This window comes from Bombus vosnesenskii, unplaced genomic scaffold, assembly GCF_011952255.1.
Source record: "Bombus vosnesenskii isolate JDL3184/JDL3185 unplaced genomic scaffold, Bvos_JDL3184-5_v1.1 scf7180000013311, whole genome shotgun sequence".
NCBI lineage: Eukaryota > Metazoa > Arthropoda > Insecta > Hymenoptera > Apidae > Bombus > Bombus vosnesenskii.
In genome coordinates, this window is record NW_022882959.1 from 813,188 (window position 1) to 828,932 (window position 15,745).

Sequence of the window (15,745 nt, forward strand, 5' to 3'; positions counted from 1 at the left end):
TTAAAGTGGAAAACGTAAAAAAATGTATTTTATATTTTATCATTTGCATTGGATATTCCTTAAATTTTCGAATGTTATACTTCTTAGATTGATGTTATCGTATCGTTTCGAACTTTGCTGTATATTTCAGTATATTTTTGTATATTTAAATATTCCATAAAACGCGCAAACATTCATGGTCTGGTCTACTAATCACCGTAAGATATCATCCATCTTTATAGTTAATATTATTCGTGAATTTTCGTAGGCTCTTTCCACTGTTCTAACGGAAAGTGTGTGAACGCGGCGTTTAAGTGTGACAAACAGGATGATTGCGGTGATTTTTCGGACGAAATAGATTGTCCGGCTAATTGCCAGTTTTATATGGCCAGCAGTGGCGACGTGGTCGAGAGCCCTAATTATCCGCACAAATATGCACCCCTCAGCAACTGCAAGTGGACCTTGGAAGGCCCTCAAGGCCATAATATCCTGTTACAGGTACAAGACCCCCGTTTTAGCTCTCATGTTGATATTCTTCTTTTATTTCGATGCTCGCGATAGCCAGTAAAGAATATCAAATAAAAATACAGGTTGCGCTCTTTATCAAAGAATCGTAAGAGAACTCTATTAACGTCAACGAGTTATCTTTTTTTCTTCTTTGTTCAGTTCCAAGAATTCGAAACGGAAAAGAGCTTCGACATAGTACAGATCCTGGTCGGTGGTAGGACAGAAGAAAAATCCGTGAACCTGGCGACTCTCTCCGGCAAGCAAGAACTCACCAACAAACTATTCGTATCCGCCTCGAACTTCATGATCATCAAATTTAGCACAGATTCGTCGGTGGAAAGGAAAGGTTTCCGAGCTTCGTGGAAAACCGAACCGCAAACTTGCGGCGGAATTCTTCGAGCAACTCCTCAAGGACAGGTCCTCACCTCTCCAGGATATCCTCAGAATTATCCTGGAGGATTGGAATGTCTGTACATTCTGCAAGCTCAACCTGGTCGTATAATGTCGCTCGAAGTACGTAATAGAAAGAAAGAATTAAGTTTCTAATGAGAAGAAAAATTTCGATTTTGCATCTCGATCTTTCATTAACGGTAATTAATTCTACTTCCTAGATCGAAGATCTGGATCTCGAGATGAATCGGGACTACATTCTAATTAGAGACGGTGACTCGCCAATGAGCAGACCGATAGCCAGACTAACAGGCAAATCGGAAGACAATCCTACGGTGATCATGTCAACTGGAAGTAACTTGTACCTCTACCTCAAGACTAGTCTTGGTGACTCAAGAAGAGGCTTCAGCATTCGATACACTCAAGGCTGTAAAGCTACGATAATCGCTAGGAATGGAACGGTTCAGTCGCCATCTTTCGGGTTGAATGATTATCCTAACAACCAGGAGTGCTTGTACAGGGTGAAGAATCCTCAAGGAGGACCGCTGTCCCTGAAGTTTATCAGCTTTAACGTTCATAAGACTGACTTTGTCCAGGTAACTAAGAATGATTTTCCTTTGAGAAAATAATTATTATCGTTCTTATTTAAGAGATTCGAAAAGAATAGACCTTTTGATAATTAACCGATTAACTTTTTCGTTAGATATACGATGGCCCAAATACTAATGGCCTCCGTTTGCATCCTGGAAGTGGGTTCACGTCGAACACGAGACCAAAGATCACTTTGACAGCTGAGAGCGGAGAAATGTTGGTTAGATTCACCTCTGATGCTCTTCATAGCAGTCCTGGCTGGCAAGCAGAGTTCTCAGCAGGTAACATTCGAATGAGAAGAAGGTTGTACGGTATTTTCTAGATAATTACGATGGCTGTTTTTACTCGTAATTATTTGTATTGGTCGTCTTATCACGAAAATTTTCTACTATTTATTATTAGGCTAGTAGAGTCACGACACAAGAAGAAATAAAACATACTGGTATAAGATCGATAAAAGTTACGATACTGTTTGATACGATAATCTACGAATTTTTTTAGATTGTCCTCAGCTTCAGTCCGGCGAAGGAGCATTAGCGTCAAGCAGGGACACAGCTTTCGGTACAACAGTAACGTTCTCCTGTCCCCTGGGCCAGGAATTTGCCACTGGTAAAGCGAAGATTACCACAGAGTGTCTTCCTGGAGGGAACTGGTCTGTTACCTACATTCCCAAGTGTCAAGAAGTTTACTGTGGACCGGTACCGCAAATTGACAATGGTTTCTCCATTGGATCCTCTAATGTTACCTATCGCGGTTTGGCTACTTATCAATGTTACGCTGGTTTCGCATTCCCATCTGGTAGACCTACCGAGAAAATTTCGTGCATGGCTGATGGAAGATGGGAGAAGAAGCCATCTTGTTTAGGTAAATAATTTTAAGAGTTTGTATCAGGGAAGTAATTGTAATCTAGTCTAGTCTAAAACTGCAATCTATCTTCCAAAGAATTTATAACGTATTATATCCGATAAATCACATTTCTTTAAATTTTTCGTAAATACAAGCTACTTTTGTCGAATAAGAACCTTAATTCCTGCCACGACTGCGACTCGATATCATAAAGAGATTTATTAAGAAAGAATTAAAGTTTCGAATATTATCAACTTTGAACAATTTGGAAATTGAGTATTAAAAACAGAAGAATACCGTGAAGCAACAGGAGAATTAAAAATATTAACTTTGAACAGTCTAAAAATTAGGTATATATAGAAGAAGAAATATCAAATATTAATTAATTCCCTCTATAGCCTCTCAGTGTTCTCCGCTTCCGGAAGCGCCGCACTCCAACATAACTATCCTAAATGGAGGTGGACGAAGTTACGGAACAATTGTACGATTCGAGTGTGAGCCAGGATACGTTAGAAGCGGACATCCTGTGATTCTCTGCATGAGCAATGGAACCTGGTCCGACGAAGTACCAACGTGTTCTCGTGGGTATTCGATTCTTTGTAACAGATTGCACAATATCTCTTTGCTATTTGACCATACTTTCTCGTGTAGGTGCAAAGTGTCCGTTGCTACCCACGATCAAGAACGGTTTCGTAGTCGACACGACCAAGGACTACTTTTATGGAGACGAAGCTAGAGTTCAATGCAACAGAGGCTATAAACTGTCCGGGTCGAATATCATACAGTGTGGACCCAATCAGCTGTTCGATAATGTACCCACTTGCGAAGGTAAGGATTGTAAATATTTTGATTTAGACTTAGATTTCATAACTAATGTATGTTTCATAGCAGCATCTTTTAAGCCTAAACCCTAATGGTTAATATCGTCTTTCGTATTTTCTACAGATATAAACGAGTGTGCATCGAGCCAATGCGACCTAGCCTCCACAGAGTGCATCAACAATCCTGGTGCGTTTACTTGCAAATGCAAACCTGGATTCGCTCCAACTATGGAATGCAGACCTATAGGCGATCTTGGATTGATCAATGGTGGTATCCCGGATGAGTCTATCACCGTTTCAAGCTCTGAGAATGGTTACACCAGAACTGTGAGTATAATTCTCACATATGTACAATGTTTGAAGTACATTTATTACAAGCACGGCTTATTACTGCCGAAGAAGGAATTAACAAATGTAGGAAAAATTAGAATGTAATTCAATAACATATATACTATTTGCAATATATTTATTTATATTTGTTTAGTATTTATAACGAATCTCAAACAGGCGATGTGCTAATGTCAGTTACTGCTACCCGCTGTGTCAAATATAAAAAGATCTTGAAAATTTCAGGGCGTTCGACTGAACAATGGCGATGGTTGGTGCGGCAACAACATCGAACCAGGCGCAAACTGGGTGATGATCGACATGAAAGCTCCAACGATCATCCGCGGTTTCCGTACGCAAATAGTCTCCAGAGTAGATGGAAACATAGCCTACACATCAGCAGTGCGAATTCAATACACCGATGATCTAACAGATACCTTTAAAGACTACACGAATCCTGATGGAACACCGGTAGAGTTCAGGATATTAGAACCTACTTTATCTGTTCTAAACTTGCCAGTTCCCATCGAGGCACGTTATATCAAATTTAGAATTCAAGATTACGTTGGAGCACCCTGTATGAAACTCGAAATCATGGGATGCACTCGTTTAGAGTGTACAGATATCAACGAATGTGCCATTAACAATGGTGGTTGTCACCAGAAATGTATAAACAATCCTGGAAGCTATGCTTGTATGTGTAATACGGGATACGAATTGTACAAAGGCAATGGAACTGCTGGTTTTTACATAGAGAAGCACGAAACTGGTGAGAGAGATGGAGATTTGGTTCAGAAGAATAAGACTTGCGTACCAGTTATGTGTCCAGCCATATCGGCGCCTGAGAATGGAAAATTATTGTCGACCAAGGTTCGAATTCAATGTATACTTTTCGAATAATTATAGTATAATGTCTTTGACATTCACTTAGAATGAAATTTTATGTATTACAACTATATTATTTTTTACACGAAATATTTTATTTTATTATTGTATTGTATTGTGAAGGACGGTTGCGCGCAGCGGCGACATTGTTTTGCTCGGAGTTTGTTTGTCGATACGTTTGTTTGGTATGTCAAGACGGTGTCAAAGTCCCAAGGCAAAACATCAACATGAGTCGCTCTCGATTCGCGTCGTCTTCTGACTCGTCCTCTACAATTTCATTATTATATGTATATATTGTTACATTTTGTATTTTGTTTATAGCAAAAACATCACTTTGGTGATCTTGTGAGATTCCAATGTAACTTCGGATATGTGTTGTCTGGTTCCTCGGCTGTTATTTGCACGTCCAGTGGAGCTTGGAATGGAACCACTCCCGAATGTCAATGTAAGTGGTATCGTCGAAAATACTGTTTTACAATAAATTATCCAAGATATAATTTGAAAGAACACGTAAAAATTTTTTTCTGTGTTATTTAATGTTTCCTATATTCTATAGTAGTTCAAATAATATCCTTTACATTTTTCAATACTAAAGATAGTATAATATATAGAGGAAATGACACACACATATACTCGTACAATCACTGAATGAGATACCGAAGAAATCATTGAGAATCGTGCGAACAGATTAACCAAAACTATTATTTCCAACAAAATATTTCCACAGATGCCAAGTGTGTGTCGCTACCAGACGACAAGAACGAAGGCCTCTCGGTGATCCGCAGCGACGAAGCCAGCGTCCTGGTACCATTCAAACAAAACGTCACCCTAAAATGTGGCAGCAACGGTCGTTATTTGCGCAATACAGCTACCTCAGGCTTCCGTCAATGCGTGTACGATCCGAAACCAGGTCTACCAGATTATTGGCTATCAGGTTATCAACCAGCCTGTCCAAGAGCCGACTGTGGAAAGCCTCTTCCAACACCTGGCGCGGAATACGGTCAATATTTGGACACCAAATATCAATCTTCCTTCTTCTTCGGTTGTCAAGACACCTTCAAACTGGCTGGACAAACAAATCGTCATGACAATGTAGTCAGGTGTCAAGCAAATGGAATCTGGGACTTTGGGAACCTCCGATGCGAAGGTCCCGTTTGTGAAGACCCTGGACGACCTAGCGATGGCTTCCAAGTAGCCAGGAGCTACGAGCAAGGATCAGAAGTTCAATTCGGTTGCAGTAGACCAGGATATATTCTCATTAATCCTCGACCAATTGTTTGCGTTCGAGAGCCAGAATGCAAAGTCGTGAAGCCTCTTGGTCTAGCCTCTGGACGAATTCCAGACTCAGCCATCAATGCAACCTCGGAAAGGCCTAATTACGAGGCTAAGAACGTCCGTTTGAATTCAGTGACCGGTTGGTGTGGTAAACAAGAGGCCTTCACTTACGTCAGCGTTGATTTGGGTCAAGTTTATAGAGTAAAAGCAATTTTGGTGAAAGGTGTGGTGACGAATGACATCGTTGGCAGGCCAACGGAGATTAGGTTCTTCTACAAACAGGCTGAGATTGAGAATTATGTCGTCTACTTCCCTAATTTTAATCTGACTATGAGAGATCCTGGGAATTACGGAGAATTGGCGATGATCACTTTGCCTAAATATGTCCAAGCTCGGTTTGTCATTCTTGGAATTGTTAGTTATATGGATAACGCTTGTTTGAAGTTTGAATTAATGGGTTGCGAGGAACCAGTGACAGAACCATTGTTGGGATACGACTATGGGTTCTCTCCTTGCGTAGACAATGAACCACCAGTGTTCCAGAATTGTCCTCAACAACCGATTGTGGTACAAAAGGGAACGGATGGAGGATTATTGCCTGTGAATTTCACTGAACCCACGGCTATTGATAACAGTGGAAGTATTGCGCGATTGGAAGTAAAACCTCATAGTTTTAGAACACCACTGAAGGTGTTTCAGGATACTGTGGTGAAATATGTGGCCTTTGATTATGATGGAAATGTGGCTATTTGTGAGATCAACATCACTGTACCTGGTAAGCATATATTCTATCTTCGTTTTTGTAGCCTATTTCCTGTTTCAACATTAGAATTATTATTGAAATTATTCGAGAATTATTTCCCTATGGTCATACAAGATTTTTTACGTTTCTGGTACCAAATAAGAAAGGCGCATACTTCCAAGCTTTTATAATTAATAAATTTTAAAAGTTCCCTTATATATGATGGCATTCAAAATGTGAAATTTATAGCAATCATAAGTAATTCTCTTGTTAACAAATTTGGAAATTTTTCGAGAAAGTTCTATATTTTTATATAATCATTTCTTGGTCATCCACAGACGTGACACCGCCAAAACTGAGCTGTCCCCAAAGCTACGTTATAGAGTTAATAGACAAGCAAGAAAGTTACTCCGTCAATTTCAACGAAACTCGCAGAAGAATCAATGCTACAGATGTTTCTGGACCAGTGAAGATTACATTTGTCCCGGAAAGAGCAGTGATACCAATTGGAGGCTTCGAGAATGTTACTGTTTACGCGACAGACTCTAGTGGAAATAGGGCATCCTGTCACTTCCAAGTGTCTGTTCAAGCAACGCCTTGCGTCGATTGGGAATTGAAACCACCGGCTAATGGAGGACTAAAGTGTGTTCCTGGTGATAAGGGACTTCAGTGTATCGCCACTTGCAAGAATGGCTTCCGTTTCACCGATGGTGCACCTGTGAAGACGTTCACGTGTGACGTCGCTAAACACTGGTCTCCTTCTTCCGTTGTTCCTGATTGTGTCTCAGAAAGTAAGTTTCTTCAATTTTTTATCTTAATCCTGCTACATTCTTTGAATCACTTTTTACATGCATATGTATTGTATTTTGTAGATACACAACAGGCGAACTATCATGTGGTCGCAGCAGTAACTTACAGAGCCAATGGCGCTGTTTCGAGATCCTGCCTGCCGCAGTATCAGGATCTTATGTCTCAATATTATATGAATCTGAATAATATCCTGACGCAACGTTGCTCTGCTGTGAATGTCAATATGAACGTGTCATTTGTGAGATCAGTACCGTTTCTTCTTGAAGAAAATGTTTTGAAGGTGATTATTATGGAGCAAGGTTCAATACATTGTTTATTGTATAGAAGCTTTTGATAAGTCTTCAATAAAAAAAATCACTAATATGGACGTGTGTTTTAGATGGACTTCATTCTCGTCATCGTACCAGCTATACGTCAGCCTCAATTGTACGATCTCTGTGGCTCCACGCTGAACTTGATCTTCGATCTATCAGTTCCTTCCACTAGTGCAGTTATAGAACCATTATTAAACGTTTCTGCCATTGGAAATCAGTGTCCTCCTCTTAGAGCTTTAAAGTCATCCATCACTCGTGGCTTCACGTGTAGCATTGGCGAAGTTTTGAACATGGATACGAACGATGTCCCACGGTGTCGTAAGTATATTTCGATATCAATTTCCTAACTTTTATGAGCGTGCACAGTAATGTGCTTCAGTTTTTAAAACGACACAGATTTCTAAATTAAAACTCTACTTTATCCTCGATTTTTAAAAAAATATTCTCGAAAACATTTACATAGAATCACTTCTCGCCCTACTACTTTGCTATTAAACTATAGTCATAGACGGACTAGACTTTAATACTGTTTCCCCTTTAGCCTATACAAGAACTGAAAACAATCTAGCTTCTAACTCTCTCTACTGTCACTTTCAGTGCATTGTCCAGCCGGAACATTCGCTGGAGAAAAGCAAAAGCAATGCACATCCTGTCCGAAAGGCTTCTACCAAAATAGCGACCGCCAAGGATCCTGCTTACGCTGTCCATTCGGTACATACACTCGAGAAGAGGGTTCCAAGAGCATAGACGACTGTGTCCCCGTTTGTGGATACGGTACCTATTCTCCAACAGGTCTGGTACCATGTCTGGAGTGTCCCAGAAACAGCTATACAGGAGAGCCGCCAGTTGGTGGCTATAAAGATTGCCAGACCTGCCCAGCAGGAACCTTCACCTACCAGCCAGCTGCTCCAGGTCGAGATCGATGCAGAGCCAAATGTTCTCCTGGCATGTACTCTGACACAGGACTGGCTCCCTGTGCTCAGTGCCCTAAGGACTTCTTCCAACCTCAACACGGAGCTACCACCTGCGTTGAATGTCCGACAAATATGTACACCGATGGTGCAGGAGCAGTTGGACGAGAAGAATGCAAACCGGTGCAGTGCACCGACAGTGTGTGTCAACATGGAGGCTTATGTGTTCCCATGGGACACGGTATCCAATGTCTCTGTCCTGCCGGATTCTCTGGAAGGCGCTGCGAAATCGATATCGACGAATGTGCCTCTCAGCCTTGTTATAATGGAGCTACGTGCATAGACTTGCCACAGGGTTACAGGTGTCAGTGTGCTAATGGTTATTCTGGAGTTAATTGCCAGGAAGAGAAGTCAGATTGTTCGAACGACACCTGTCCTGAGAGAGCTATGTGCAAAGACGAACCTGGATTTAATAACTACACGTGCCTTTGTCGCTCTGGGTACACTGGTGTCGACTGTGATATCACTGTGAGTATTGAGAACCATTTATATCTTAGAGTTGGTAATTGTTGGAATAATCAAGGATATGCCAAGTTTAAGATTTTTCTCCTATTTCTGAGAATTAACATTTCAATATCTGTTTTTTCATACTGTTCCCTTATTTATCTTTCTATCGTTATCGAAAAATTCACAGTTTCTCTTGCTGCTCAAAGTAGCAATTAACGTCTAATAATAATGTCTATTTGCAGATAAACCCATGCACAGCCAGTGGAAATCCTTGCAACAACGGCGCCACCTGCGTAGCGCTGCAACAAGGTCGCTACAAATGCGACTGTCTACCAGGTTGGGAGGGTCAGAGCTGTGAAATCAACACAGACGATTGTGCTGAAAAACCATGCCTACTAGGTGCCAACTGCACAGATTTAGTAGCCGACTTCAGCTGTGACTGTCCTGCAGGATTCACCGGAAAACGGTGTCACGAGAAAATAGATTTATGCTCAGGAAATCCTTGTCTAAATGGAATATGCGTAGATAATCTATTCAGCCACGAGTGCATCTGTCATCCAGGATGGACAGGTGCAGCTTGTGAAACGAATATCAACGAATGTTCTAGCAAACCTTGCAAGAACAATGGCCAATGTATCGATCAGGTTGATGGATACACTTGCACCTGTGAACCAGGTTATACAGGCAAACAGTGTCAACACACTATCGATGACTGTGCCTCTGAACCTTGTCAAAACGGAGGGACCTGCGTGGATCAGTTAGAAGGATTCGTTTGTAAATGTAGACCGGGTTTCGTTGGACTTCAATGCGAAGCTGAATTGGATGAATGTCTCAGTGACCCATGCAGTCCTGTTGGAACAGATCGTTGCGTTGATTTGGATAATACTTTTGTTTGTCACTGTCGCGAGGGTTATACCGGATCAGCGTGTGAGATCAATATCGATGACTGTGCATCCGATCCTTGTCTAAATGGCGCCACGTGCAGAGACGAGGTCGGCGGGTTTAAATGTATGTGTCCTGAAGGTTGGACTGGAGTTCATTGCGAGGTGGACGTTGGAATGTGCCAAAATCATCCTTGTCAGAATGATGCGGCTTGCGTTGATTTGTTCATTGATTACTTTTGTGTGTAAGTATAATGGTAGAATGGTGTGATTTGTTAGTTCATGTACTATGTATAAGTGCAGACATTTGTAGTATTTTCATGTTATTGTTCAGATTCGGATTGTTTGTAACGATTTAAAATATTCTGTAACAGATGCCCGTCAGGAACGGATGGAAAACAATGTGAAACAGCACCCGAGCGTTGTATTGGCAATCCTTGCATGCACAATGGACGTTGTCAAGACTTTGGATCTGGGCTCAACTGTACTTGTCCCGATGACTACACTGGAATCGGTTGTCAATACGAATATGACGCTTGTCAGGCTGGCGCGTGTAAGAACGGAGCTACGTGTATTGACGAAGGTGCTGGATTCACTTGTATTTGTCCATCAGGGTACACAGGTATTTCATTCGATAAATTACAAGACAATAATTTAGGTAGAAATTTGAATACCATAGACAAAGCGTTATCTTATAAATATTATTCAGGCAAAACGTGCGAGGATGATATAATCGACTGCAAAGAGAATTCATGTCCACCATCAGCGACGTGCATCGATCTTACTGGCAAATTCTTCTGCCAATGTCCTTTCAACTTGACTGGTGACGATTGCAGAAAGTGTAAGTATACATAGTATTTTTGTAATAATGAAAATATACGTGTAATAATTGGTAATATCTTTTCAGCTATCCAAGTGGATTACGATTTGTACTTCAGCGACCCAGTGCGCAGTAGCGCAGCCCAAGTGATTCCATTCTTTACTGGAGGAAGAAAGAGCCTAACAGTGGCCATGTGGGTGCAATATACTCAAAAAGATGAAGCTGGAATATTCTTCACTCTCTACTCAGTCAGGTAGACGCTCATATTCACACTTTTTTCTTAGATATCGATTTAAATTAAAGTTTCCTAATAATAATAATTTATTGCAGAAATATAATAGAAATATATTATTTGCTTCATTTCTGTTTCAGCTCTCCACACGTTCCTATGAATAGGAGACTTATGATCCAGGCACACAGCAATGGAGTCCAAGTGTCGTTATTCCACGATCTGCAAGACGTTTATCTGCCATTCAGAGAGTATGCAACGATTAACGATGGCCAGTGGCATCACGTTGCTGTAGTTTGGAATGGTGAAAACGGTGGAGAATTGGTCTTAATAACAGAGGGTCTAATTGCCAGCAAGACGGAAGGTTATGGAAGCGGAAGATCTCTTCCTTCTTAGTGAGTACCTTGTCCTAGTTATCTACAATACATACTTAGTTAGCTTGTTTCATCTAACTATGCTTCGCTTCACCACGCATAAACTTATAAAACCCCCATCTTTCAGTGCCTGGGCAGTGCTAGGTAAGCCACAGAGCGAAAATACGAAAGGCTACACGGAATCAGGCTTCCAAGGACATCTGACCAAGGTACAAATCTGGAGTCGAGCCTTACATATCACGAACGAGATCCAGAAACAAGTTCGTGACTGTCGTACCGAACCTGTCCTCTACCAAGGTTTGGTCTTAACTTGGGCAGGCTACGATGACACAGTCGGAGGAGTAGAGAGAGTCGTGCCTTCACACTGTGGACAAAGAGTATGTCCACCTGGATACGGCGGTACCAAGTGTCAACAATTGGAATCCGACAAAATTCCACCGAAAATGGAGTACTGTCCAGGCGACCTTTGGGTGATCGCCAAGAACGGATCAGCTATAGTTAGCTGGGATGAACCGAAATTCGTCGATAACGTTGGTATAGTGAGGATCCAGGAGAAGAATGGACATAGGTCAGGACAAACATTAATGTGGGGAACGTACGATATTAGTTACGTGGCTTATGACCAGGCTGGAAACTCTGCCAGCTGCAATTTCAAGGTCTATGTACTATGTAGGTGAACTCTATGTACAATTCGAATCGTGTTTTCTAGTATTACGCGACTTTTATGAAACAGAGACATTTCAGGGATAATTTGTTTCATCTTTCAGCCGATTTCTGCCCAGAATTACCAGATCCAATTGGAGGCACGCAACAATGCAAAGACTGGGGCTCTGGCGGCCAGTTCAAGGTCTGTGAGATATTCTGCAACCCCGGGTTGAGATTCTCTCAAGAAGTACCGAAATTCTACACCTGCGGAGCTGAAGGATTCTGGAGACCAACCAACGATCCGTCCCTTCCTCTCATCTATCCAGCTTGTACAAGTAAGTTTAACGTTAAATTGCTTCTCCTGTTTTTCTTTTTCATTTGCTGTTCTAATTATGTATCATGCTGTTATATCTATTGGTCAGGTGCCACACCAGCGCAGCGTGTATTCAGAATCAAAATGAACTTCCCAACATCAGTGCTATGCAACGAAGCTGGTCAGGGAGTGCTCAAGAAGAAAGTTCGAGATGCTGTGAATTCTTTGAATAGAGATTGGAATTTCTGCTCATATTCGTACGAAGGTAAGCAATATTTTGTATAACGTACGAATTATTTATAGAATTATTTTTCAGTCGACATAAAAGAAAACTTGTGACTCTCGTTGTAAGTTCCGAAGAAAGCTTAAAATAGCAATCAATCCAACTCTTAGATGGCTTAATCTTCCACAACCTCGTTATATCATACTTTGTACTGTACTAAGAAATTCTTAACGAATGTATTTTGTCTTTCATAGGAACTCGCGAATGCAAAGATTTGCACATCGATGTTCAATGCGATCATCGCATACGCACCACCAGAGAAACGAACGAAGAGGATGGTGGAACGTACATAATCTCAGCAGTAGTGCCAGCTGAACCGTAAGTATTTTATCCTATCAACCAACAGTATCTCCACGTCAAACATCTCCGCGCTGTTCAAACGAATAGAATGAAAAATTATAGAATAGAAAGAAATAGAACTGAAATTTCTATTTGAAACGGATATCACGTTCACTTTAGTTATAGCAATGAAATTTATAATCTACTGAACATCGAGATACAGCTTCGAAAAATCATGGAAAAATAACATCAGATAGGATGTGCGAGAATGATTGGTACTTAGCATTTGTTACTTGTGTTGCATCGTAGAACGAGACAAGCTCGGCAAGGAAGCGATACCTACGAGGTGGAGATCTCGTTCCCGGCGATAAAGTAAGGACACAGCAACTCGATTTAAGCCACGTGCGAAACGTATCATTGTACATGTGTTCTCGTCATTCGGGTCTCGGTATTATCCGACATTCATCTCACCATTTTTAAATATATTAAGATCCACGTTACATGAAGCATTTTACCATTCCGAGAAAAATCACGGATGCATGAATCGTACATGGAGAAACAATAATCGTAATCTATATCATAATGTTACTAAACTCGAACTAATTAGACTAATTAAATAGGTCGGCTCTTCTAACGTGACGAGGAACCGTTCTTGTCAAATATGTATTTATAAGAGGAGAATCGAGCGATGGTCGATTTTAATAAGTTGTCGTTTTAATATCGTTTATATTATTTTTATTTGTTTCTGTCGACCATGTGATTATTCATTTATGAAATAGTTATGGTACGAACGAGATTCTGACAACTGTTAAGTCGACTCTAACCGACAATTACGAAGTAAACGCTGGTATGCACGTTGTTACTAACTGTTCACACACGACGGACTAGTTGAATGGGACACTTTACCAGGAACCAACGAGTCGATAGTAGAATAACAATGTAACTGGAATCGCGTAACACTGGACTTGAAACCAAGCTGTTAGATTAAACAACGAATAGTTTTAACGGACTATATTTTATTTCTCATCGTTCGGAAACCATACAGACCATATTTTTCAATTCAGTAAACTTTTTAACGAAACTTTTACAAATATTTTTGTGAAAATTATTTTATATGATCGGATGAATTTAATTTGTCAATTTTTACGTATATACGTTGTCTGGAATTTAGCGAAGAATTTTGTTCAAAATTTATAAATCCATAGAAATCGGATATGTAATGTGTTAGAAACTATTGATTGTTTTAAATACCAAACAGCTTCGGTTCGCCATATTAACAGAAGATTAAACCTCCCAACGACATTCTGCCTCAGGCATGTAATACGTTAGAATTCCAGGATGTGTTGGACATTAAACATTACGTAGGTATATAAATTAATTGGTGTCGATAATAGGTGACACTACTGGCCAGGAACCAATGGAAAGGCTGCCTGATTACCTCCGCCTTCAGATAACGGCTGTACATACTTGCGCATACTCTCCTTCTGCCTGCCGCTAAAATAGACCACTCATCGATTTCCAATTTATCAATTGAATTTCATATTTTATAGCGACCCGATTTTGAACGCAAACTCGAACGAGAGAGCGACTGTTCAAACCCTATTGGAGAGATTAATCCTGGAGGAAGATCAGTTCGACGTTCACGATATTTTGCCCAATACCGTGCCAGATCCAGCTTCTTTGATGTTGGAGTCTGATTATGATTGTCCTGTTGGACAAGTCGTTATGGCACCTGATTGTGGTAAGTATGTTTAAAAGATTTTTAAACAGTTGTTGCAAATTCTCGTGGTATTTAATTCCTTGCAGTTAAAAAGATTAGACCGAGCTTTGAAAAATAAAACGTTTTCACATTCCTCCTTCCTAATCAGAATATCTTCCCGCTCGCCTCATTTGAATCGCTGTGTTCTCGACTAGAATATCTAAATACTTACGTAAACACCTACGTTCCTAATTGGAATATTCAAATATCCATTTAAACGCATTCTAACTGTAATGTAGACTAACTGTAATTTCCTACGCCATCGACTAGAACACGCACGTATTTATATATGTTCCAAATGTGCCCATAACCAATTAGAATATTCAAACACCCGCCTAAATCCCTCTAAAAGTTCTAAGCTTCAAACCCAACCTCACGTTCACGCGAATTACACGAGATTCTCAATTTCTGTAATTTTCCTCTATTCATTCCCACGCAGAATATTCAAACAGCCATCTAAATTCCCCTCCAATATGCCGAACCCCACGCATATCTCATTTTCATCAAGTTCCTATGTCCTCGGATGTCTTCCTTGATTGTCCAAAAAGCAAAAACCATAAACCTCGTATTTAACCCCATATTCATCCTAATTACAGTGCCATGCGCCGTGGGAACGTATTACGACGAAGAAACGAAACAGTGTCTGTCCTGTCCAGTGGGAAGCTACCAGAGCGAATCAGGTCAACTGAAATGCAGTTCCTGTCCGGTGATAGCAGGACGTCCTAGCGTAACGGTGGGACCAGGTGCTCGAAGCGCAGCCGATTGCAAGGAACAATGTCCCGCGGGAAAATACTACGACGACCTGGCTGGTCTTTGTCGAAGTTGTGGCCATGGTTTCTATCAACCTAACGAGGGTAGTTTCTCGTGTTTGTTGTGCGGCCTGGGAAAAACTACCAGAACAGCGGAAGCTGTGTCTCGAGAAGAATGCAGAGACGAGTGTGGCTCTGGACAGCAATTGGCTGTCGAAGGAAAATGCGAACCCTGCCCAAGAGGAAGTTACAGAACTCAGGGAGTTCAAGCTGCCTGTCAGGCGTGTCCCGTTGGCAGAACGACACCGAATATGGGTTCTGCGGCGATAGAAGAATGTTCTCTGCCCGTATGCGAACCTGGAACGTATTTGAACGGAACGCTGAACGAATGTATGGAGTGCAAGAAGGGAACGTATCAGTCGGAGCCGCAGCAGACCTTCTGCATACCTTGTCCTCCTAATACTAGTACCAAAGGAACAGCTGCGGTAAGTTTCGTTTTCTGTGTAAC

At 41.0% G+C, this 15,745-nt stretch overlaps 1 protein-coding gene across 3 annotated transcripts in view; it reads left to right on the plus strand.

The window, feature by feature from the left end:
* LOC117234975 (sushi, von Willebrand factor type A, EGF and pentraxin domain-containing protein 1) overlaps positions 1–15,745 on the plus strand; it is a 51,588-nt gene that overhangs the window by 31,851 nt on the left and 3,992 nt on the right. For 2 of the 3 annotated variants that reach the window (XM_033496575.1, XM_033496574.1), the window contains exons 7-33: positions 248–477; positions 646–999; positions 1,098–1,472; positions 1,580–1,748; positions 1,969–2,331; positions 2,712–2,894; positions 2,965–3,141; positions 3,259–3,461; positions 3,708–4,331; positions 4,668–4,791; positions 5,074–6,396; positions 6,702–7,154; positions 7,236–7,453; positions 7,553–7,805; positions 8,085–8,926; positions 9,148–10,031; positions 10,161–10,408; positions 10,496–10,627; positions 10,694–10,859; positions 10,979–11,230; positions 11,337–11,878; positions 11,977–12,189; positions 12,277–12,432; positions 12,645–12,768; positions 13,039–13,101; positions 14,280–14,470; positions 15,085–15,722. In XM_033496575.1, coding sequence (XP_033352466.1) covers positions 248–477; positions 646–999; positions 1,098–1,472; positions 1,580–1,748; positions 1,969–2,331; positions 2,712–2,894; positions 2,965–3,141; positions 3,259–3,461; positions 3,708–4,331; positions 4,668–4,791; positions 5,074–6,396; positions 6,702–7,154; positions 7,236–7,453; positions 7,553–7,805; positions 8,085–8,926; positions 9,148–10,031; positions 10,161–10,408; positions 10,496–10,627; positions 10,694–10,859; positions 10,979–11,230; positions 11,337–11,878; positions 11,977–12,189; positions 12,277–12,432; positions 12,645–12,768; positions 13,039–13,101; positions 14,280–14,470; positions 15,085–15,722 — 9,500 coding nt within the window. The remainder of the gene's footprint in view (positions 1–247; positions 478–645; positions 1,000–1,097; positions 1,473–1,579; positions 1,749–1,968; positions 2,332–2,711; positions 2,895–2,964; positions 3,142–3,258; positions 3,462–3,707; positions 4,332–4,667; positions 4,792–5,073; positions 6,397–6,701; positions 7,155–7,235; positions 7,454–7,552; positions 7,806–8,084; positions 8,927–9,147; positions 10,032–10,160; positions 10,409–10,495; positions 10,628–10,693; positions 10,860–10,978; positions 11,231–11,336; positions 11,879–11,976; positions 12,190–12,276; positions 12,433–12,644; positions 12,769–13,038; positions 13,102–14,279; positions 14,471–15,084; positions 15,723–15,745) is intronic. The other variant, XM_033496576.1, reaches the window with a different exon arrangement.